At 37.0% G+C, this 26,879-nt stretch overlaps 1 protein-coding gene across 4 annotated transcripts in view; it reads right to left on the reverse strand.

Moving 5' to 3' along the window:
- WNK3 (WNK lysine deficient protein kinase 3) overlaps positions 1-26,879 on the reverse strand; it is a 154,172-nt gene that overhangs the window by 122,011 nt on the left and 5,282 nt on the right. For all 4 annotated transcript variants that reach the window (XM_035712180.2, XM_035712181.2, XM_025468536.3 and 1 more), the window contains exon 2: positions 8,066-8,715. In XM_035712180.2, the coding sequence (XP_035568073.1) occupies positions 8,066-8,602 (537 nt within the window). In that variant the 5' untranslated portion in view covers positions 8,603-8,715. The remainder of the gene's footprint in view (positions 1-8,065; positions 8,716-26,879) is intronic.

Below are 26,879 nucleotides of genomic sequence, written 5' to 3' on the forward strand. Positions count from 1 at the left end.
TCAATATCTTATCACTATCATTTATTGAACACTCAAACGTGCCACATTTTACAATCATTATCTCTGATCCTCAGCATTTTTATTTCTCAAGTTGAGCAGTAGGTACAAAATTTCCATCATGTTATTCTTTATTGTCTTTTGCATATCAAAAATATTACATTTCTTTTTAAAGAAGGCTCCAAAATGTTAAGCTGCTTAGCTTGCCCGAGGTACCCAACTGGCACAGGCAACACTGGAACCCAGCTCTGCCATATTCTGAATCCTGACCACTTTCTAGTTTATCACTTCACCTCTCAAAAGCAGTATTCACAGCAATGACTGCAGACACCTCATTCACAGCCACTTTCCTTGGAGAGACAGCATAGCATCCTAGAACTAAAGCTATATGAAATAAACACGCACTAGGACAATGATAATTTGCAAGTGGTAACACCAAAGTACTAATCATGAAATCAGCATGTAATAGTTATAGCCTGGCCATATTAGCATTTTACAGCTTTTAGACAGCAACAGTATTGATACCTTTTTAAAAAGTGCTCATCAATGGTAGAGCACATCAAAAAAGCACACCGAAAGGGGAATGAACCAAATACAGAACCAGGTTCACTCGTTTTCCAGTACCATTGAACAAAGAGGATGTCCTCATCTGGTCAGGACCTGAACAAACAGTTCATGTGCTTGCTCTATTGTCTTGCTAAAGAACACACACAGGGAATTCTAGTTCCTTTGTTCTGACTCTTTTCTTACCTAGCCAGTTTCTGATTATAATTTAGCATCCCATGTACCTAGCCTACAGAACAACTAGACCATTTGACCTACCAACTGTACTCCTCATTCTAAATTAATAAATTTGTGTCCTAGATTTAGGCTTTTGAATTAGCACAACTCAGTCTCACCAACATGTCCAACCATCTCTGGACACTGATAGAGATGAAGGCCAGACATTTAGCCAAGGCAACCCAACCATTAAACTGTTCCTCAGAGGCCCCAAGCCAGAGAGTGTTCTTAAATGACACTATTAAGTAGCCCCTGATCGTTAGTAGTTTAATTAAGAACTGTATTTTAAACAGGGTCCATTTATGAAACTGTGTATTCTAAAATTATTAAAAACAAAAGAATTATCTACTCAAATAACTGAGGGGGAAATTCTTAAATCATCTATGTAAATGTTTTATACGCATTTATACACACTTGATGAATACAACTCCCTGCTCTCCCGTTTTGGGTAACTTACTTAATGTATCTAAACCTCAGTTCCACCATCTGAAAATTAGTCATCTCTACTTCATACAATTGTTGTGAAGATTAAATAAAATATTCAAATTAAGTACCTATCCAGGTACTCATACAGTCCTCAATTAACATTAATTTTGATAAATGGAGGGGATCCCTGGGTGGCTCAGTGGTTTAGCGCCTGCCTTTGGCCCAGGCCCTGATAGTCTCAAAGTATCTACTCCCAATATATTTATTAATCTACAAAGAGAAAAATATTAATTTTACAATAGAAAAAAATCTATTAGACACCACCCTAACCAAGTGACCAAGGTTATCATCACCAATAATCTAAACCAACATCACAAATGAGTGGGAAATATCAGAAAGGGAGACAGAACATGAGAGACTCCTAACTCTGGGAAACAAAGGGTGGTGGAAAGGGAGGTGGGCGGGGAGTGGGGGTGACTGGGTGATGGACACTGAGGGGGGGCACTTGATGGGATGAGCACTGGGTGTTATGCTATATGTTGGCAAATTGAATTCCAATAAAAAAATAAAAGGAGAGGGAAAAAAATAATAAAATAAATAAAAAATAAGCCAACATCACGTACCCCCTGCTACAATGCACTGAGAAAGTTGTAACACCTCTGTGGTATTCTTCCCAAAATTTATAACCTAAATCTAATCACAAGAAAACATGACAAACCCAAATTAAGGGACATCCTATGAAATAACTGAGCAATACTCTTTAAAAGTTCAAGATCAGGGACGCCTGGGTGGTTCAGCGGTTGGGCCTCTGCCTTTGGCTCAAGACCCTCAGGATCGAGTCCTACGCCGGGCTCTCTACATGGAGCCTGCTTCTCCCTCTGCCTATGTCTCTGCCTCTCTCTCTCTCTCTCTCTCTCTCTCTCTGTGTGTGTGTGTGTGTGTGTGTCTCATGAATAAATAAATAAAATAAAATAAAAGTTCAAGATCATGAGGGACACCTGGGTGGCTCAGCAGTTCAGCGTCTGCCTTCGGCTCAGGGCGTGATCTCGGAGTCCTGGGATGGAGTCTCACATCGGGCTCCCTGCATGGAGCCTGCTTCTCCCTCTGCCTGTGTCTCTGCCTCTCTCTCTCTCTCTTTCTCTCTCTTTCCTCTCTGCCTCTCTCTCTCTCATGAATAAATAAATAAAATCTTAAAAAAAATGAAAGTTCAATATCATGAAAAACAAGGAAAGACTGAGGAATTGTCACAGTTTGGAAGAGACTAAGAGGATGTAGCAACTAAATGCAATGTAGGATCCTAAATTGGATCACAGCATTGAAAAAGGACATCAGTGGGAAAACTGGTGAAATCCAAATAAGTTCTGTACTTCATTCAGTCAATATTATTATAATTTTAATTTCTTAAGTTTTGATAAATGTTCTCTGGTTAAGATATCAATATAAGGGGAAACTGAGTGAGTGGCATACAGGAACTTTCTATACTACCTTTGCAACTCTTTAGTTAGTAGCAAATTATCTCAAAATAAAAAGTTAAAAAAAGAAAATGAAGTAGTAAAGGAGTGGTACCACATTGCCGATACTCCCAACCCTACTATTCCCTTCAAAAAAAAATCTATATTTAACAGCCCTTTGATCTTTTCACTAATTCTAATCTCTAAGCCGCATTCTTTTTTTTAAAGATTTTTATTTATTTATTTCTTTATTTATTCATGAGAGCCACAGAGAGAGAGAGGCAGAGACACAGGCAGAGAGAGAAGCAGGCTCAATGAAGGGAGCCTGATTCGGGACTCGATCCCGGGACCCTGAGACCACACCCTGGGCCCAAGGCAGGCACTAAACTGCTGAGCCATCCAGGGAGCCCCTCTAAGCCGCCTTCTTACTATAAATTCTCTCTATTGTAAGTTTTATGAAAATAGTGCCTGTGTCTGCTTTTTCTCCCTATTATGTCCCTAGTACTTAGCACAGTTCTAACACATTGTAGAACTGAATATTTATTTGTTGAATGAATGGACAGATGAATGGCAGCTGTGTGTATTGCATTCATTTCCTACTTCTGTTGTAACAAATTGCCATAAATTTAGTGGTTTAAAACAACACAAATTTATTATCTTCTACTTGTGAAGATCAGACATCCAAAACGAGACTCACTAGAATAAAATGAAGGTATTGGCAAGGCTGTGTTCCTTCTGCATGCTCTAAGGAAGAATGTTTCCTTGCCTTCTTAGCTTTTAAAGGTTGACCATGTTCCTTGGCTCACGGCCCACTTCCATCAATCACATCACTCCAACCTGTTTCCATCATCAGATCTCCTTCAGACCATGACCATCCTTCCTCTCTTTTATAAGGACCCTTATGATTATCTTTGATCTACCCAGATAATTCAGGGTAATCTACCCACCACAAAATCTTTAATCATATCTACAAAGTCCTTTTTGCAATATAAGGTAACATATTAATAAATTCCAGATATTAAGACATGGGCATCTTTGGAGTGCAAAATTATTCAGTCTACTAGATATATCAATTTGTTCTTTTAGCCATCAGTTAGCTCAAAATTAATTTTGAACCAAGAATATAAATGATATTTCCCAGACCAAGTCTGTCTCCTGCCACTCTTACCCTTTGTCATTTTATGAAAACATCTGCCTTTGGTTTATACTTGATAAATTTACGTGACCAGTTTTTAAACAAAGAGACTAGAACAAATATATTTAAGCAAGCTTTATCTCTCCTCCCTTCAATGGAATCTTCTTTGTCCATGAGAGTATTCCACTTTGAGGGCAAGGTCAGATGAAGAGAGAGGGGAATCAAACTGAATATCACTATTTTGGGTGTGCCTATATGTAATGAAGCATTTTCTTATGTGGCTCAAAGAGAATCTGGAAACGTTTCCAAGAAGACCATAAAAAATATTTTGAGAGCAAAATAGCAAAAGTATCCCAGAGTGAATACTTTGGACCACAATATTTATTCAGAAACAGAAATTCTAGCATACATTTTTTAAAATTTTTCTTTTAGAAATTCAGCTGTTTTCATGTTATCTAATTCTAATTTTACAATTAACTGTAGGGCTGGTATTGAAAAATATACTTCCCCAAAGTGCTTTTAGATAATGAATGAAATTAAAATGGAAAAATAAGTTTCTCCACAATTTTAAAACCGGTTATATTTCCATGTGTAAAAGGAGAGTGCTGTTGATTTTCAAGTTGTTAGTGCAAGAGGAAAATATTACAAATTGTTGTGATTGACTCCTTCTAAGAGTTACTAAGCAAGCCTTTCAGTAACATCTGACCAGGTCTTTCAACATTATGAACTAAAATAGTCTTCCAGACAGCACTTATGACTGATAGCCCTGACTCACGGTAAATTACCAATTTACCAAGTTCTTTACAAAGAACAATAGATCAGCCTTTCCACTAAAGCATAAATCAAGTTATAGAGACCATAAAATATGACAAAGTGTTGAAATGCAGATGTTTACAGCCAAATCCTAAATCTGACCTATATCATCAAAGGGTTGGTTTGTTTAACATCCTCAAAGTCAAATATCAGCAGTAAAATCTCTCTCGCACGATTCTTTGCACTGCCATAAGGTCAATGTATTCTAAACAAATGTACATGGAGCTTTTAACAACTGCTACACAAGGCTCAAATATCCACAGTAGGGGGGAATACCATTAAGAGAAAAAGGTATAAAAGCCTTTTGTTAAGCTATTAAATCGAACATGCAAAAAATAAGATTAAAAAAGAAAAGAACTGCCTAATTTCAGGGAAGATTTAAGCAAGAGGTGTTATAAATGCAATAAAATATAGTTTAAATATTTTAATGATGTTAATAAATAGAAAATACATATCAAATTGATAACAAAAGTATAGACATACTCATTCTTTGTATTATACACACAGACACACACATAAAGATCGGGGAAGAATTTGGAATACTTTAAATTATTGACTGGGATGTTTTTCTAGAAAATTGTTTAACTATATAATAAGACTTTGTGAAAAAAATATGAGAAATTATACATTACAAACTGCATCATACTCAAGTTAGTTTTTCCTAATTCCAAATATGCAGAAAATTATGTCTAAAAATTGTATCGATTAAATCCACTAATTCTGACATTCCTTTCAGAATAGAAAACTGCAATTGTTCTCAATGCAAATTAAAATGTATTTTATATATTTACAACATTTGCTCCACATGAGATATTCCCAAATCTGGCTATGTGTCCAATCAACTGGAAAACTTTCAAAAAAATAAGGTCCTGGGGCCTCTCTCTTAGAGAATCTGATTTGGAAAGTCTGGACCAGATATCAGGAATCAGTATATATGATATAATATAAAGTTCATGTTGGTGTATCAAGGGAACCCCTCCTCTGATCAGCTAGCTCTTGCACTGGTACCTTTTTTCAGGGCTTTTCAAACATACTGTGCCTACTGTGTGTACATCACCTACGGATGCCACTAAGAAGCAGATTCTGATTCAGTAGGTCTGGAATGAGACATAGGAACCTGTAGTTTTAATAAGCTCCCAGGTGATGTGCATGCTGCTGGTCCAGGGCATCACTATTCAAAGTATGGTCTGAATACTTTGAATAGTGAGACCTTATGGGCTCTTTCAGTCTCTCCACAGGTGAATGATAGAAGGCACTCCCCTAAGCAGTCTCTACCACTAGAATATTTTAAGTTTTACCTAAGCATCCTTTAGCATGGCTATACAATTTGCAAAATACTTGACATATTTTTACTATGTATCCTACTACCAAGTGAATGGAAATTATTTCCCCAATTTACAGAGCATCACTAAAAAATGAGCATTACCAATATCACAATGCAGAGATGAAATTAAAATGTACATAATTTTCACTGTATCTACAAGGATGTTGATCACAACCATGTTTATAATAGTGAAATACTGGAGAAAATTCAGGATGTCCAACAATAGAGGACTGATTAAATAACTTATAAGGATGTCTATTAAAAATAATAATGTAAATTCACAATTACTGGTACTGAAAAATGTTCATGATAAGTAAAAAGAAAAGGTTTTGTAAAACCTTATAGTAACAATCCCACTTTGTGGGGAAAAAATAGTCATATATACATTTTTGAAGAAAAATAAAAGAGTCCAAGGGATCCCTGGGTGGCTTAGCGGTTTAGCGCCTGCCTTTGGCCCTGGCCGTGATCCTGGAGTCCCCGGGATAGAGTCCCGCTCTGGGCTCCCTGCATGGAGCCTGCTTCTCCCTCTGCCTGCTTCTCTCTCTCTCTCTGTCTCATGAATAAATAAAATTTAAAAAAAAAGAGAGAGCCCAGAAAGATATAAACTAAAATGTTTAAAAGTATCCTCAGAAAAGTGGAATTTCAGGTGATTTTGATGTTTATTTGTTCACATGACCTAATATTTCTACTGACACAGACCTTATAAAATTCTGAAAGGGGAACAAGGGAGGGAGAAGAAAACCAAGCAAATCCACAGATGCACACATCTTTCAAGAACTACTAGAATGGCTTGACTGCTAGTTAACTTGCATTCCAGAGAGCTAAGGGACTTTCTACATTCAAAGCACTTAAAAAGCTTGTTAAAATTGCAGTCTTGCCTCCTGTCCCAGACTTACAGAATCTGAACCTCTGACAATAGGCTCTGGAATCTGCATATGAAACAAACACTAACTTATAAACAGTGAAGTTTCAAAACCATGTTGTTAAACAAAAAGCTCCCTAGAAATGCAGGAACCTGGACTAAATTTCAACCTATCTAAATAGCAATGAGCAGGGATTAGCGGTGGGAGTCTGCCTTCAGCTTAGGGCAGGATTGAGTCCCAAATTGGGCTCCCTGTGAGAAGCCTGCTTCTCCCTCTATGTCTCTGCCTCTCTCTGTGTCTCTCATGAATAAATAAAAAAAATCTTAAAAAAATAATAAATGGCAACCTACAGCAAATTCAGAATGTGTGAAATCACAGCACCTACATATACATCAACATGAACAGAGACCACTGGAATGTGAATAACAAAAACCTGTACTTAGTGACTTGCTCTGTTCAATCTTAATTTTAAGCATCTCATGTGAACACTGACATTTCCCATGGGCTGACTGAGGTCACAAAGGTTTTCTTTATATTTGAACTACATCTGCCTAAAACAATTCTTCTTATAGAATTTCTGTATGATGTTCTGTTCCCATTTAGTCCTTCATTAGTTAAAAGTACCACATAAATATTATGGAACCAAATATCTAGGTAATTCAACTATTCTGTTGTTTTCATTTCTCCTTTCTAAACACATTCCAGTTGACTACCTCACTCAGCAGGTTCTGGTGATTATTTCTTCCAGAGATCCTCTTTGAGGTAAATTTAAAGCACAGACAAGTTTATATTAATAGAAGTCCTCCAAGAATCAAGCTTAACATTTTCTGTTCTGAAAAACACCATGTAAACCCCAAAAAAACTGTTGAAAGAAAAAGAGAAAAGGGATGTATCACACTAAATATATCCCTGACATATCATGTTCCCAAATACTTAGTACAACAATCAACTAACTAAAAGCATACATTTACTAAAAGTTTTCAAAGTGAGACCTCAAGAGTTTTGGAGACATACCAAGGTTAATAAATTAGGGTTATTTTCCCAAAGAAAACACTCATAGACGTTTCCCCCTTTAAAACAGAAGGGAAAACAACAGGAGGGAAAAAAGACTGCCATGGGCTCTAAGAATATCCAGGAAAAGAGCATAATTTCAGGAAGGTGGGGGACAAGCCTTTCATTTTATTTTAATCCATGATATATATTAATCCTGGATCATTCAGAAGGCCAGGCCTGTTAAAACTGAAATTTATTAAAACCAAGGAGACTATATACCCACCTGCAGCTCACACCAAGCAACTTCAACCCAGGTTTCAGTGTCCAATCCTTTATATACTGTTTTAAATGCTCCTCTTCCCAGCTCTATGTCGAATTTCAGGAACCTGCCACTAGGAGAAGTAGCTACAGCCTTCATTTCTGCTTCTTCTTCTATTTCCTTTTCATTTTTCTCCTTGAAACCATCTTTTGAGGACTCTGAGGTTGCCTTTGAACACTGTCCGTATCTGACTTCTTGTCCACCTGCTAGCACGTTTGTCGGAAGCTTTTCCACTCTTGGCATATTTATTGCGGTCTTCATTCTCTCACCTTTGGAGGAAGATTCAGCAACTTTATCATCTTCCATCATCTCGACACTCTTTCGGAAGAATCTTTTCCTTTCTGTAGTTTCCCCAGAAGCAGAGAAAGCACTACTTTTTTCCTTCAGTCTGGCTTCCACCGTTAAAGTTGCTACAACCCGAGGAGCTCTGTCTTCCAGTGAAACTCCATCAGGTTTCTCAGAATCTTCTGTACTAGCTGGCTCTCCTGAATCAGTAGCCATTGTAATTGAGGTTGGTACTACAATTTTTCCTGTTCCACTCTTTAGTCCAGTTACATCTCAGGTAATTATCAGAACGGACTTCCGTTTATGTAGTCTTATGTTTCCATAGCAACCTGAAAGGGGGAAAAGGATATTTTAAAATCACCCCACAAAGGAAATCATTAAGGAGAAAACAAGTCACCTGATTGTTTAATCCTTTTTTTTTCTTAATAAGAAGTTTGTTCTTATTCTGTCCAACCTTAGCAACCAGGAGACTCCAGGGACTGCGTCTTATCTTGTTTACCACTGTAGTCCTCAGTGCCCAGCAGACTACTTGGCATACATAGCTCAGTAAATCTTCATATTGCATAAATGTTGGTTAGGAACTTAGTTCTCAGCACCAGCTATCAGTCTATCATATTTATTTTTTTTAAAGACTTTATTTATTTATTTATTTATTTATTTATTTATTTATTTATTTATTCATGAGAGACACAGAGAAAGAGAGAGAGGCAGAGACATAGGCAGAGGGAGAAGCAGGCTCCATGCAGGGGGCCTGATGTGGGACTCGACCCTGGGTCTCCAGGATCATGCCCTGAGCCGAAGGCAGGCACCAAACCGCTGAGCCACCCAGGGATCCCAGTCTATCATATTTAAAACAAGTATCCAAACCCCGAGTTCACCTAGCTACAAGGTAGGTAACGCACAATAAGTAAAATAAACACATAAACACATAAAATAAACCACCAAAAAAGTGGTTTTTATCTAAAATTCTGAAATTAATCCAGTAGTAATATTTTTATTGTAGTAAAGTATACTTAATATCAAATTTAACCATTTTTCAGTGTACAATTCAGTAGCACTAAGTACATTCACAATTTCCAGAATTTTTTCATCATCCCAAACTGAAATTCTGTATCTGTTAAATTCCCCATCTCCCCAGCCTCTGGTAATCTGTATTCTTCTTTCTGTCCCTATGAGCTTGCTTATTCTAGGTACTTCATATAAGTGGAATCATACAATATTTTGTATGAATCCTTTTGTGTCTGGCTTATTTCACTTCACATAATGTTTAAAATTCATTCACGTTGTAGCATGTATCAGAATTTCATTCATTTTTAAGGCTTAACAACATTCCATCATGTGGATATACCACATTTTGTTTGTCCATTCATCTGGTAAATGGATTGAGTTGTTTTTGTTTTGTTTTACCTTTTGACTATTGTGAATAATGCTGCTATGAACATCTAATGGTAGTTTCAAATAATGCAAATACTTGTTTATGAGCTTATCTTCAGATATTGGCAGAAAGAAACTGCTGCCAAATATTAACACAGTATCCCAAAAAATGGCAAAAAAGATTTAAAAATATGCATCTATGCATCCTGTTGAACCAGTAATTTCATTTATAGGAATTTGCTTAGAAAATAGTCAAGAACCGGGATGCCTGGGTGTCTGCCTTCGGCTCAGGACGTGACCCCAGAGTCCCAGGATTGAGTCCCACATCGGGCTCCCTGCATTGAGCCAGCTTCTCCCTCTGCCTATGTCTCTGCCTCTCTCTGTGTGTGTCTCTCATAAATAAATAAAATCTTTTAAAAGAAAATAGTCAAGAATCTGGGCAAAGATTTAACTACAACACAATTTGGAAAAACTATCCTAAACATAAGCCTAATAGAGGTTTAAATACCAAAATGAGATGTGACATAGCATTAAAAAAAAAACACACACACACACACAAAAAAAACACTGCAATTCTGGGGTGCCTGGCTGGCTCAGTCAGTAAACTATGCAACTCTTGATCTCAGAGTCATGAGTTCAAGCCCCATGTTGAACAGAATTGAACAGAATCTGTTGAACAGAGTCTACTTAAAAAAAAAAAAGTTAAAAAAAAAACTGCAGTTTTTAGTGAGATGAAAAAAATTCCCTATATGTTATATGGTTAAATGAAAAAAGAAATACATACAAGCTTCCATACACACACGTACACACTATATTAACTCTGAATGGTGGAATTATGAACATTTTTCTTTTTGCTTTCTTGTATTTTCTAAAACTTTCCATAATGAATGTGTGAACCTATAAGGAAGAAAAAGTTTTTCAAAAATGGTAAACTATCAATAAGAAAATTCTTCCCTTCTCACCACAAACATGCATCACAAAGTTAAGCCTATATACCTTTATCACGTTATGTGCCCTAAAAGGCACAATTTGTCATGTCAAACCAAGAATATACAGAACTGGGACGCCTGGGTGGCTCAGCGGTTTGGCGCCTGCCTTCGGCCCAGGGCATGATCCTGGAGACCCGGGATCGAGTCCCACATCAGGCTCCCTGCATGGAGCCTGCTTCTCCCTCTGCCTGTGTCTCTGCCTCTCTCTCTGTGTGTGTGTGTCTCTCATGAATAAATAAATAAAATCTTTAAAAAAAAAAAAAGAATATACAGAACTATCAAATTTGAAAACCTGAAGAAAAACCTCCCTGAACTATAACAAAATGAGGAGAAACACCCCAAACTGTTCTATACATTTTAGACAAGTCCTATCAAAATTCCAGATGGTTTCTCTGCAGTAATTAACCAGCTGATCCTAAAATTCATATAAAACTTCCAGGGACCCAGAATAGCCAAAACCAAAGCCATCTTGAAAAAGAACAAAGTTGCAAGACTCATACTTCCCCAATTTTAAAACCTACTACAAAGCTATAGTATTAAGACAGTGTGGTACTGGCATAAGGATGGCATAAGCAGAGCAAAAATAAACAGTCCAGGAAAAAATCCACATATTCATGGTCAATTTAATTTTCAACAAGGGTGCCAAGAATATTCAATAAAGAACAGCTTTTCAACAAATGGTTCTGGGACTACTGGATATCTACATGCAAAAACCTGAAGTCAGATACTCTAAGTAAGGTTTCCTGGAAAAGATACACAAATTGAGTCTTGAAAAAAGAAAATTAAAAAAAAAGAAAAAAAAAGAAAATTAGCTGATCCAAGCAAAGGGAAGATCACAAGCAAAGTCATGAAACAGTGTGGAGTAAGCGTATATGAGTGGTACCATGAATAGTTTACTCACCTATTAGAAGCAGGTAGATGAGGACAGAGAGGCAGTAGTCATCAAAGATTTCTATGCCATACAATGTAAAATAGGGATACCAGTTAGAGAGCTACTGCCATAATCCCGGAAAGAGATGCTGAGGTTTGAATGAAAATAGTGGCAAGAGGGGGCAGATTCCAGACATGTTAAGGAAATACTAAATACAAGATTTACTATCTAAATGAATATGGGTGTGAGGCAAAAGGAGAATCTATAAAAATCCACAGAAATTTGCCTATCAGATGACAGTACTAGGATATAATTGTTAATTAATACCAGAGCTAAAAGGTGCTGAGGTTACACTGACAAATCAATACACTTTGAAAGTCATCTAATAAGACGAGTATTGCCTCCAAGTGAGAAAAAGCATCTAACAATGCCTCAGTGAGGTAGAGATTTTCTCTTTAACTTATTCTAACATAATTTTAGACTTGGGGGGGGGAAGCCCTGCAAGAATATACAGAGGATCTAGTATGCCCTTTACTCATATTCCTCAAATGTAAACATTTTAGGTGAGATATTCTTAAGTAAGAATAATATTATTCACTTCACTTAATTAACGGTCATTTATCCAGAAACCTCAAGAGCAATGATCCATAAGTAAGATAAAAAGACTTCTAAGCAGACAAAAATAGATAAAACTAGAGAATTTAAGTTGGAAAAAGCCTTCAAACATTTTTAACTGCATAACCTCTTTTTAAAAATTAATTCTTACTCAGAACCCTAATATAAAAATAGAGGAACCAATAGTGCTGCTCTGGTATAATAATTCTAACATGTTTAGTCACCTGGTTTCCCAAACTATAAGGATAAGAAGAAACAATTAAGAGGAATGGGGAAATGAGTGTTCCCTCAGTCTTCTTAATTCTAAAAACCAACCCAAGACAAAAATTTTCCTAGAGACAAGGAGGGACATCTGTAAGTATGACAAAATGGGAAAGAAATAATTCAATAATAACAGTAGAAGATTTTAATACCCCATTCTCAGTGATGAACAGAACTAGACAGAAAATCAAAAATAATCTGGAAAACTTAGCCAATACAACCAACCTACTTGACCTAATGGCCATCTACAGAACACTCCTATAAGAGCAAATTATACATTCTTTTCGAGCACATATGCAAAAATTTCCAGAGCAAATAATACACTATACAATAAATCTCAGTAAGTTTAAAAGAATTGAAATCAAAGTATGCTATCCTACCACAAAAGAATTAAATTAGAATTGAACAAAATAAGGATAGATATATATATGATTGACCCTTGAATAACATGAGTTTGAATTGTGCAGGTCCATCCATATGTGGATATATGTATTATGGTATTGGGAATTTGCTTTCCCCTCTTTATGATTTTCTTAATAACATTTTCCTATAGCTTACTTTATTGTAAGGATACAGTACATAATACATATAACATACATAATATGTATTAATCAATTGTTTATGTTATTGGTAAAGCTTTGGTACACTATTATTACTAAGTTTTTAGAGTCAAGTTATATGCAGATTTTCCACTGCACAGAGGTTGGTGCTCCTAACCCTCACATTGTTCAAGGGTCATTTGTAGATCGATGGAACAGAATTGAGAGTCTAGAAGTAAACCTTAACATTTATGGTCAATTGATTTGCAAAACAGAGGCCATGACCACTGAATGGGAAAAGAACAGTCTTTCAATGAAAGGTGCTAGAACAACTGGATATACCACATACAAAAGAGTAAAGTTGGACCCCCACCTCATACGCAAAAAAAAATGAACTCAGAGTAGATCACAGACCTAAATGTAAGAGCTAAAACTATAACGCTCTTAGAAAAAACACTGGAGTGAATCTTAGTGACTTTGTGCTAAGCAATGATTTCCCAGGTACAATAACAAAAATACAAGTGATAAAAGAGAAAATTGACAAGATGAACCTCATCAAAATTTAAAACTTTTGTGCTTCAAAGGATGCTACCAAGAAGGTGAAAAGCAAAAAGGCTGACCGAAAATATGTGTAAACCACATATCTGATATGTGATAACCATATATCTGATCACTGTTTAGTCAGAATATATAAGGAATTCTTACAACTCAGTAATGAAAAGATAAATAATCCAATGGGCTCTCTTTTTTTTTCCAATGGGCTCTCTGAATAGACCTTTTTCTAAATAAGATATACAAATAGCCAATAAACACATACATGAAAAGATGTTCCACATCATTACTTTTCAGGGAAATGCAACTCAAAACCACAACGAACCACAACGAGTACTTCACACTCGTGAAGATGGCTACAATAAAAAAGACAGAACATAACAAGTGTTGGTAAAGATGTGGGAAAAAATGGACTCCTCATACATTGCTGAAGGGAATGCAGAATGGTACAGCTGCTCTGGAACCCAGTCTAGCAGTTCCTCCAATTAAGCATTGAGTTAATATATGACACCATCTTCCCAAGAGAAATGAAAACATATGTCCACACAAAGCTTTTACACAAGTGTCCATAGCAACATTATTCACAAAAGCCAAAAGATGGAAACAATAGAAATGTCTGTCAACTGATAAACAAAATATGTCATAACCATGGAATGGAATACTATTTGTCAATGCAAAGGAATGAGTTACAGATGCATGCTACAACAAGGATAAACCCTGAAAACATAATGCTAAGTGAAAGAAGCCAGAAGACAAGACAATAGTCTGTATGGTTCCATTATATGAAAAGTCTAGAATATGCAAATCTATAGAAACAGAAAATAAGAGTAGTTGTCACCTGGGGCTGAGGTATATAAGAATATGGGGATCCCTGGGTGGCTCAGTGGTTTAGTGCCGCCTTCAGCCCAGGGCGTGATCCTGAAGACCCGGGATCAAGTCCCACGTTGGGCTCCCTGCATGGGGCCTGCTTCTCCCTCTGCTTGTGTCTCTCTCTGTATCTCTCATGAATGAATAAATAAAATCTTTAAAAAAAAGAATTCTATAAAATTTATGAAAGGATTTTTTTTTAAGATTTTATTCACTCATTCATGAGAGACACAGGAAGAGAGAGAGGCAGAGACACAGGCAGAGGGAGAAGCAGGCTCCATGCTGGGAGCCCGATGTGGGACTCGATCCCGGGTCTCCAGGATCATGCCTGGGCTGAAGGCAAGCACTAAACCGCTGAGCCACCCAGGCTGCCCAAGCCTCTCATTTCCCAAAGGAGATCTGGGGCCAATTACTTTGCCTCATTCATTGTTGATTTCATTTGTGAAATTTCACAGTACTGATATGAAAATACACATATAAACCACTCAGCACAGTGCCTGGCACAATATAATAATTAATAAATAGAAGCTTTTATTGTCTACATCTTAATAACCCCGTGGGGCAGCACTATATTAAAGCACTATTCAACAATACTCTAAAAATCATTAAATGATTTTCAGTAGACTCACTTAGCAAGGCTGATAAGTATATAATACACTCTTTTAAAGCTTTCCAGTAATAAACCATGTTGGCATTGCTTCAGTGACAAGGAAATATCTTTCTTCCTCATTCAGCAATACAGAAACACACTTCACTGAAATAGTCTGCAAAACTCAGGCCTCAAAACTGAAGCCTCTTACTAAGTTCAATGGCTGTACGTCATAACCTTTCCATGACTATTTTTTCCTTCATAAAATGCTAACAAACTAGAAATATATATAAAGGTAACTACAAAAGCACTTCTATGGACATTGAAATTATAGGGAAAATCTCAAAAATGTGTACCCTATATCTACTCCTTTAATCTGTTTGATAAATAATCCTGGAGCATCTGAGTCAAAAGTCTGAAATAATTTTCCCCCATAGCTTATCATGGTTCTATCCATGAGAAATTCATCATAAAATCAGTACTTGGTCAATCAATGGCTCAAGAATTTCAACTTTAAAACCAGCAATTGAAAGAAAACACATAAAGTCAACCTACCTAATGGGAGATAATATTTGCAAATGATATATCTGATAAGGGGTTAATGTTCAAAATTTACAAAGAGCTCATACAACTCAATACACAAAAAACAATCCAATCAAAAATGGGCAGGGGTGCCTGGGAGGCTCAGTCAGTTGAACATCTGGCTCTTGCTTTCGGCTCAGGTCATGATCTCAGGATTGTGAAATGGAGCTCCATGCTCAGCACAGAGTATGCTTGAATTTCCCTCCCTCTCTCTATGCCCCTCCCCCTACTCATACTAAACTAATTAATTAATTTTAAAAAATAGGTGGAAGATCTAAATAGACATTTTTCAAAGACAAAGAGATGGCCAACAGACACATGAAAAGATGCTGAACATGGGGTACCCAGCTGGCTCAGTTGGTAGAGCATGCAACTCTTGATCTCAGGGTCATGAATTTGAGCCCCACATTGGGCTCAGTAGAGCTTACTTTTTAAAAAAGCTCAATATTACTAATTATTAGGGAAATGCAAATCAAAACCACAGTATCACCTCATACCTGTCAGAATGGCTAGTAACAAAAAGACATGAAATAACAAGTGTTGACAAGGATGTGGAGAAATGGGAATTCTGGTGCACTGACGGTGGGAATGTTAATTGGTGCACCACGTTGGGCTCAGAGCTGAACATGGAGCCTGCTTAAGATTCTCTCTCTCCCTCTCTCTCTCTGCTCATCCCCCTCTCTCTCCTAAAAACAAACAAACAAACAAAAAACCCTAATAGTAGAAGTACCCTATGATTTGGTAATTCCACAACTGGGTGTTACCTGAAGAAAACAAAACACTAATTCAAAAGGATATGTGCTCCCCTATTTTACTGCAGCATTATTTGCAAAAGCCAATATTGGAAGCAACCTAAGTGTCCATCAATAGATGAATGGATAAAGAAGATATTTTATAGGGATCCCTGGGTGGCGCAGTGGCTTGGCGCCTGCCTTTGGCCCAGGGCACGATCCTGGAGACCTGGGATCGAATCCCACGTCGGGCTCCCGGTGCATGGAGCCTGCTTCTCCCTCTGCCTGTGTCTCTGCCTCTCTCTCTCTCTCTCTCTATCATAAAAAAATAAAAAAAATAAAAAAAGAAGATATGTTATATATACATGATAAAGGATTAATTCCATAAGAAAGAATGAGATCATGCCATTCCTGATAACATGAATGGACCTGGAGGGTAGTATGATTGGTGAAATAAGTCAAAGACAAATACCATAGGATTTCACTTATGTATGAAATCTAAAAACCAAAACTAATGAAAAAAACAACAAAGGGAAATAAATAGGCTTACTAATACAGATAACAAACTGGTGGTTGCCACAAGGGAGGGGAATGAGGGGATAGGGAAAATGATTAAGAGATACAAACTTCCAGTTCTAAAATAAGTCACAGAGATGAAGAGTACAACATAGGGAATATAGTCAATTATATCGTAATAACTTTGTATGGTGACAGATGGCAACTACGCTTACTGTGTTGAGCACTGCATAATGTGTAGAATTGTAAAACTACTATGCAGTACACCTAAAACTAACACAATGTTGTATGTCAAGTATAGTTCAATATAAATTTTTAAGTAGTCATTTATTATACAGTAAATTTCCCATTAATAATCCTCTCTTTCTCATTCACACACACACACATATATATATATATATATATATATATATATATATATATACACACACACACACATATATGTATTCAAATTAATAAACGTTTACCAAGTGCCAAGCACTATCAGGAGCTGGGGATAAAATAAAAAGTCAGACCTTGTCCTCAAGGAGCTTACAGTTTACCCAAGTTTAAGATATATAACTGTTGACTTCTGGTTCAAGAAGGTGAACTGAACAGTTACATCCCTTGTACTTTCCAAGACTCTGGAAAAGTGATGGTTAAAAAAAAAGTACAAAAGTATAAGTCATAAGTCAAGGACACAAATGGAAAATGGCATAGCAAATATAAGATTTCAATAATTTCTGACAGAGAGCAGATAGGAAAGAACTGGCTAGTAACACAAATCAAATGATGCTACAACCTAAAATATGTAATAGAAATGGTTCCAACCCAGGAGAGAGAAGACTTGCAGGACCAAATCCCAGAAATAAGTGATCCCATAAAGTGCCAGAGTAAATAAAAGGCTGAAAAAGGGACTAAATTATGATACAGTTAATGAACTCTCCTCCCCATTCCATAAGAGACAAAAATCCTTGCATGCAGAATATCAAATTCAACAAACCAGGATGAACGAGGGCACCACAGGGCAAAGCCTTTGCCCTCTGGTATTTGGACCCTCCAAATGTATTAGCCAGCTGTACACCCACTCACCCCAAAATAAAGCCTACCAGTTGACAACCCTGTCTCAGTACATAGAACTCCCAGTCAGCCCTTCTACTAGCTCATTCTTAAATATGGACAGATCAGTCATTTGGAGAAAACCTGTAACACAGAAAAGAAAGATCAAGAAAAACAAAAATGTTCTTGGAGGAGTTGAAATAATTCAAGAAACCATTTTTAATTTAATTTTTAAAACTATAGTCCTAAAATTCAAAAATCAAAGAGGTATATAATTAACAGGTTCCCTCCCAACCTTGTTTTCCATCCATTCAGTTGCCATCACTCCCCCAACAGGGAACCACTCATCAGATTATTGCGTAGCTCTCTGGAGTTTCTTTAGGCAAATAAGCAAATATAAATACATGTTCTCTTTCTCCTTCCCTTCACAAAAAGTAGCATATATACCAAACTTTTGTTTATAGTCACAAGTTATTTTTTCCCCTGTCACTACATAGAAGTTCCTCATTCTTATTTTTTAAAACCTATATAGTATATATTATTCAATTATTTGCTAGGTTATTATGACAGATAACATCGCATACTTTGCATATATGTATGTATATATGCGTGTGGGTGTGTGTATATATATGTATTCCCTGAAGTGAGATTGTTGGATCAAAATAAATTTGCATATTTAACTTTCATTGAAGTATGCTAATATATCCAGTATAATACATATAATGCCTGTGCATCTTTTTTTGTGTGCATCTTTATATAACGCTGCCAAACTGCCTTCCATGGGCATTATACCAATTCAAACTTCCACCTATAATGTATGAAGCTGTCCTTTACCCCAGAACCTTGAAAACAAAAAGGTGTTATCAAACGTTTTGACTTTTAACACTGATAGATTTTTAAAAGGAATCTCAGTGTGGTTTTAATTAGCATTTATCTCATGAGTGAGGTTAAACATCTTTCGCATAAACAATAATTAAAGTCATGAATAAGCCAACAATTCTTATTATCACTGCTACCACTTAAGGAAATAAAACATGTATGAATATTGGAAAGTATGTCACAAAATTCAAAACTTGCAGGTTATATGATTATCTATCTAGAAAATCCAAGCAAATCAACTAAAAAACTATAATAGGAACTAACAAGAGAGCTCAGAGGAAAGGCCAAAGATGAAATCAACAAACAGAAATCAATAGCTTTGCTATACATCCGCACTAATCAGTTAGAAAATGTAATTTAAGAAACAACTATTCTATGGGCACCTGGGTGGCTCGGTGACTTAAGCATCTGCATTCAGCTCAAGTCATGATTCCAGGGTCCTGGAATCTAGTCCCACATTGTTGGGCTTCCTGCTCAGCAGGGAGCCTACTTCTCCCTCTCCCTTTGCCCCTTACCCCTGCTTGTGATCTCTCTCTGTCTCTAATAAATAAAATCTTGGGGTGCCTGGGTGGCTCACTCAATTAAGCATCTACCCTCAGCTCACATCATGATCCCGGGATAGAGCCCAACGGAGCCCTGCGTGGGGCCCCCTGCTCAGCGGAGAGCCTGCTTCTCCCTCTCCTTCTTTTTTTTTTTAATTTTTATTTATTTATGATAGTCACAGAGAGAGAGAGAGAGGCAGAGACATAGGCAGAGGGAGAAGCAGGCTCCATGCACCGGGAGCCCAACGTGGGATTCGATCCCGGGTCTCCTGGGCCAAAGGCAGGCGCCAAACCGCTGCGCCACCCAGGGATCCCCTCTCCCTCTCCTTCTGCTGCTCCTCCTGCTAGTGTGCGCACATGCACTCTCTCTCTCTCCCTATCAAATAAACAAATTAAAATATTTAATAAATGAATAAAATCTTTTAAAAAAATAAAACAACAACAAAAAACAACTATTCTAAGGTGAGGGCACTGGAGATGGGCAGCACGAGGAAGGGGAGGGAAGGACTGGGTGTAAAGAAGGAAGGTAGGTCACTGAGATTTTAAACACACACACTATCCTGTACATAAGAGCAACAAAGTTATATTCATCTAGGAATAAACTCAAGAAGAAACATGCAATACCTATATAAAGAAAACTGTAATATAATACAGCCATAGTGAGTTAAATAATGTCGTTTCAGCACAGAACAGATAGCATAATAAACACTGTCAGAACAACTGGCTCTCTCTATATGCGGGGGGAGGATGTTAAAGCCCTACATAAAACCAGTCACAAAAATAAATTCCAGGTAGGCTAAAGAGCTAAATGTAAAAGCAAAACTATATAACTATTAAAAGAAAATATGGATGAATATATTTTTAACCTGAAGAAAGGCTCTCATAAAAAGACAAAATGCAACGACCATTAATAAAAAAGCTAACACATTTGGCCATTTGACCATGAACAAGGTTAAAAGCTAAGCAACAGACTGGGAGCAAACATCTGCAACATGTACAGCAAAGCATTAATATCCAGAATATATAAAGAACTAAAAAAATCAGTAGGAAATAAAAAATGGCCAATACATGGATGGTAGAAAGATGGCTCAAACTCTTTAGTAAGCAGGGACACGCAAATTCAAACAATTTAATATTTTTTGTCCATCAGATGAGCCTAAAACTCTGTTAATATTATATATTGAGAAGCATATGAGAAATTCAGCACTTCGTGCACTCTTGGCAGACAAACTGGAATAGCCTTTTCATTTGACAAATTCCAAGTATCTTAATGCATACTTATCACCAGCAATCACTTTTTAGTATGTATGTAAGAAATATTCTTGTATGTATACAAATTTATGTATGCACTAGGACTCTTACTGAAGCATTGTTTGGAATAGCAAAAAATATTGAAAAGAACTTAAATATCCATCTATAAGAGAGAATGGTAAAATAAGCAGTGATACATCTGTACTACGTAATAATATACATGTTTTAAAAATGAGAAATGGATATATATGAAGTATAAAAATCTACACATAAATACTATTAAGTGAAAAACAATAAATTATAGTACAACATATATATATCTTATGTGGAAAAAACTCACAAAACCCTGTTTCTAAATGTACTCATGTATGTTTAAATGCATACAAAACAGCATGGAAAAATATGTTCCTAATTTATCCGACAGGTTAAAGAAGCAAGTTGTATTAAATACTATGTATTCATTAAAGAGAATGTGTGTGTGTGTGTGTGTGTGTGTGTATATATATATATATAGCTACTTCATTCTCCACATATATATAAATATATATAGAGAGAGGATATATATATAGAGAGAGAGAGACAGACAGACCGACATGAAAAGAATCCTAAGTCATATCTTTGGGAAAAGAGCAAGTCATGTTTAAATGCATACAAAACAGCATGGAAAAATATGTTCCTTTTTTATTTTATTTTTTTTTAATTTTTATTTATTTATGATAGTCACAGAGAGAGAGAGAGAGAGGCAGAGACACAGGCAGAGGGAGAAGCAGGCTCCATGCACCGGGAGCCCGACGTGGGACTCGATCCCGGGTCTCCAGGATCGCGCCCTGGGCCAAAGACAGGCGCCAAACCGCTGCGCCACCCAGGGATCCTGGAAAAATATGTTCCTAATTTATCCGACAGGTTAAAGAAGCAAGTTGTATTAAATACTATGTATTCATTAAAGAGAATGTGTGTGTGTGTGTGTGTGTGTGTGTATATATATATATATATATATATATATATATATATAGCTACTTCATTCTCCACATATATATAAATATATATAGAGAGAGGATATATAGAGAGAGAGACAGACCGACATGAAAAGAATCCTAAGTCATATCTTTGGGAAAAGAGCAAGTCATAAAACATATATATATTTTTACTTGTATATGTATATGCATATAAATACAGAGAAAAAAGGACAGTACAAGTTTACAGTCAACTCTTCTTTTTAAGGATTTTTCTATGATTTTTAAGTAATCTCTACACCCAAAGTGGGGTTCAAACTTATAACCCTGAGATCAAGAGTTACATGCTCTACCAACTGAGTCAGCCTAGTGCCCCTACAGTCAAGTCTTAATAATGGTACCTACCAGAGGGCAGAAATTGTGTAAAGGTGGACCTTAAGGTTTTAATCTATCTCTATGTTATTTTAATCCTTTATAGCAGAATTGTCCATCAACAATCTGTACAAAAGAACCAGTTAAGGATATTATCATTTTTGGGGCAGCCCAGGTGCCTCAGCAGTTTATCGCCGCCTTTGGCCCAGGGTGTGATCCTGGAGACCCGGGATCGAGTACCGCATTGGGCTCCCTGCATGGAGCCTGCTTCTCCCTCTGCCTATGTCTCTGCCTCTGTGTGTGTGTGTGTGTGTGTGTGTGTGTGTGTGTCTCATGAATAAATAAATAAAATCTTAAAAAAAGGATATTATCATTTTTCAAAATAACTGAAGGAAGGAAAAAACAAATAAGGCATGTACAACATAAAACCAAATAAATATCATCAATTAACACTCCTTGAGTGTTTTGTGCCGAGCACTGTAAGCCCCTTCATGCATTTTCTCATGTAATCATTACAAAAATCTTGAGGTAGATAATATTTTTATTCCCATTTTACAAATGAGGAAACTAAGCTCAAAAAATTAAGTTAACTTCTCTAAAATCACACAGCTAGTAAAAACCAGGGCCAGAATTCAACTCAGGCACTGTACTCCCAAGTCTACTCCTTACTCATTAGTATGGGGCCTCATAAGATGTGGCGCCACGTGCATAACACTATACACAACCCTGAACTACACAGGTACATACAATACACAACCACATTACAGTCCTTGGGAGTTTGTAACACTAAAACTATCTTCTTTCTCATTTCCATCATCCAGTTTTGCTTTGGCAAGATCATTTCCTCAATTCAAGATGCTCATTTTGTGTGACGAAACCTCTAGGTCCAAATTAAAAAAGGGGCTGAAATGATCTCCACCTTCTTTCATTATCAAAATTAAACAATTTATATTTATCGGGGCACCTAGCTTTATATTTATCAATCACCTACCCTCAAATCCCTAATTATTTTTTTAAGTTATTTCTTTCTTTCTTTTTTTTAAGATTTTATTTATTTATTCATGAGACACAGAGAGAGAGAGAGAGAGAGAGAGAGGCAGAGACACAGGCAGAGGGAGAAGCAGGCTCCATGCAGGGAGCCCAACGTGGGACTCGATCCCGGGTCTCCGTGATCACGCAGAGGGCCGAAGGCGGGGCTAAACCCCTGAGCCACCCAGGCTGCCCTCAAATCCCTAATTAACACTTTATTCTGCCTAACCCTTTACAACAGTGGTGGAAAAACTACATACAGCCCTCAGGCCAAACCCAACTCACCTCACTGCCAGTTTTTGTACAACAGGTAGGCTGAGAAAGATTCTTATATTTTTAAATGGTTGGGGGATAAAATCAAAAGAAGAATAGTATTTTGTGACAGAAAAATTATTTGAAATTCACATTTCAGTGTTCATAAAGTTTTATCGGACCACGGCCACACTCATTCATTTACATATTGCCTATGGCTGCTACAACAGCAGAGCTGAGTTGTTGCAACAGACTTCATGGCCCACAAAACCGCAAAACCCGCAAAAAAAAAAAAATTATACAATCTGGTCCTTTACAGAAAAAAGGTTATCAAACCTTGCTTTATAGTTTTCATAAGAACTTCATGTATTTAGCTTGATTACTCCTAACAACTCTGAGAGCTATTTGGTATTGCCCTGAATTCTGAAAATTAGGAAGGCCAAAAAAGTTTAGCATCGTGCCCAAGTCACAAAGCCAGTAAGTGAAGGGGAGAATTCTGGAACCCATTTTCTAGCTCCAAATCCAACATATTTTCTACCACACTACCACTTTCTAAGAACCCAACCCCTCCTGAATAATCAATGAGTTTCAATATTTGGTGTTAAAATTTACCAGATGGTTAGAGACAGGAAAGCTTTAAATTGGTAGGAAAACATTTCTCAATTGAGGAACTTTGACTCCAAAAATATGTTAATAGAACACACTGTATTTCATGCGTAGTTGTAGAATTTACAAAGTATATTTTTTCACTTAATTAGCCAAAAAAAAAAAACCCTGCAAAATAGGTAGGACTTTTGTTTTGTTTAGTAACAAGTGAGGAAATCGATGCTTACAGACTTACACAAGATTACACTGAAGTTAAGACCAGAACCCAGGCTGACTCCTACTCCAGTGACATTTTCACTTGCAGACACAATCTCTTCTCATAAGGAATGTACCTGGGTTTAGTTTCTTTTTTCCTTAGAAACAAAGACAGGTAACTCACACATTTAAAATATTAAGAAACCTGGAGCAGCCCCGGTGGCCCAGCGGTTTAGCACCGCCTTCGGCCCGGAGCGTGATCCTGGAGACCCGGGATCCAGTCCCACGTTGGGCTCCCTGCATGGAGCCTGCTTCTCCCTCTGCCTGTGTCTCTACCTCTCTCTCTCTCTCTCTCTCTCTCTCTCTCTCTCTCCCTGTGCCTCTCATGAATAAATAAAATAAATTCTTTTAAAAAAAATAAATAAAAATAAAATATTAAGAAATCTAAAGTGTTTAGAAGAGATAAATTAATAATTTAATAAAATAAAAATTAACAGAAGGGATACTAAGAACTGCTGGTCTCTTAACATTCAGATCTCTCTTCAAAGTCACCTCCTCAAAGAAGCCTTCCAAACTAACCACCTGAGCTAAAGAGGCTTCTCTCTAACATCCCAGCACCATTTAAGAAAATTTCTTCTCAGGGTTCCTGGCTGGATCAGTCGGTGGAGCATGAGACTCTTGACCTTAGGACTGTGAGCTTGAGCCCTATGTTGGGTATAGAGACTACTTAAAAATAAAATCTTTTTAGAAAACACATTCTTCTCAGCATTTATGTTCTGATAGATTTGTTAACTGTCTGTTGTCCACCAACCATAAAGTAAGTATTCTCAAAGAGACCAGAGTCATTGCCTGCTTTGTTTCCTTTTCATCTATTCCCAACACATCAACTCTGCACACTAGAAGGACACAATACAGTTAAATGAATGACAAATATGTTTGGTATGTCATACTCCAAAATTCACTTGGACTAACAGCTTCAGAGTAAGTTATCAATGCATCTGAAAGGTTCCTTACTTGGTAATGAACCACATATCGTCAAGGGTTTGTTGTTTTTTTTTTTTTTTCTCTTGCTAGAAACCTTCAAAGGCTAACTCTGAATGGAAATGCCACAGTAGCCTCAGTTATGCTCTGGGCAGCATTGGATATCATCAGAGCTGAACTAGTACCTCATAGGTCTTGGGGTTGATCAAGCCAATTTCCCACTCTCCTATTCAACACACGCACATGCCCTAGTGTTTAAAACAATTTGAGATAATGTCCCTATTTTAATTACACTTAACTATAGGCTGAGATTTACAAATCAATTGTACCATGCTAAATTTTAATTCTCATTTTTACAAGTTTAGTTCTGTTGAACTAAAATAATCTTACATGATTCTTAAATGAATAGGACAATGTACAGGTGATTATAGCCTAAGCTACAAATAAAAAGTCTCCACAAGGTACTGATTGATATATGTTTTGGTCAAGAAGCCAGCTCAGAAACAATGTAACACATAGATATGTCTGCTTTTAGGATAAATCCAATGCCAATTTCTGGTTAATTATAAACTAAATCTGCTTCCCCCCCCCCAAGTTTTTTTTAAGGTTTCTTTTTTAAAGATTTTATTTATTTATTCATAGAGAAACACACAGAGAGAGAGAGGCAGAGACACAGACAGAGGGAGAAGCGGGCTCCATGCAGGGAGCCCGACATGGGACTGGATCCTGGGTCTCCAGGATCATGCCCCGGGCTGCAGGCAGCACTAAACCGCTGCGCCACTGGGGCTGCTCTCCCCCCACAAGTTTTAAGCAAAGATTTCACCCTACACAAACAATCTGAAAATAAAAATAATACTCTTTATAAAAAAAAAACACTTATGCAACTTTACCATAAGGATTGTCTAGCTTGCCATATTGAAGTTTCCTGACCATGAAAGTCTCACTGCCTCACAAAGAGCTTTAGAATATCCCCACTCTTCAAATATAAAGCATGACCTTCAAAAATGCATTTAGAAACATTTCTCCTCCACAAATGCCCAAAGAATAACTACATATTGCTACAAAATAGCATCACTTAAATACATGTATAATATTGTATATTATGTATCTTTTTGAAGTATAGTTTACACACAATGTTACATTAGTTTCAGGCATACAACATAGTGATTCCACAAGTCCTTATATTATGCTATGCTCACCATAAGTGTAGCTACCATCTGTCACCATATAATGCTATTAAAATATCATTAACTATGTTCCCTATGCTGTACCTTTTATCACTGTGACTTATTACTTCCATAACTGGAAGCTTGTACCTCCCACCCCCTTTTCTATTTTATAGTTTATAAAACGTCAAGATAAGGGCAGCCCTGGTGGCGCAGCAGTTTGGCGCCGCCTGCAGCGTGGGGTGTGAGCCTGGAGACCCGGGATCGAGTCCCACATCGGGCTCCCTACATGGAGCCTGCTTCTCCCTCTGCCTGTGTCTCTGCCTCTCTCTCTCTGTGTCTATGAATAAATAAATAAAATATTTTTTAAAAAAAGTTCTGGTTTAAAAAAAAGTCAAGATAATCCACATACAAAAGAATAGAGCTGGACCCTGACCTCATACCATATACAAAAATTAACTCAAAGTGGATCAAAGACTTCAATATTAAAGCTAGACCAATAAAATTCTTCAAAGAAGGGATAGGAGTAAATCTTCATTGTAGGGGAGGAGGGCGGGGGGTGGGAGTGAATGGGTGATGGGCACTGGGGGTTATTCTGTATGTTAGTAAATTGAACACCAATAAAAAATAAATTTAAAAAAATCTTCATTGTCTTGGATTTGGCAATGGTTTCTTAAATATAACACTGAAAGCACAAGCAACAAAAAATTGATAAACTGGACTTCAAATTTCAAACCTTTTGT

This window comes from Canis lupus, chromosome X, assembly GCF_003254725.2.
Source record: "Canis lupus dingo isolate Sandy chromosome X, ASM325472v2, whole genome shotgun sequence".
Classification (NCBI taxonomy): Eukaryota; Metazoa; Chordata; class Mammalia; order Carnivora; family Canidae; genus Canis; species Canis lupus.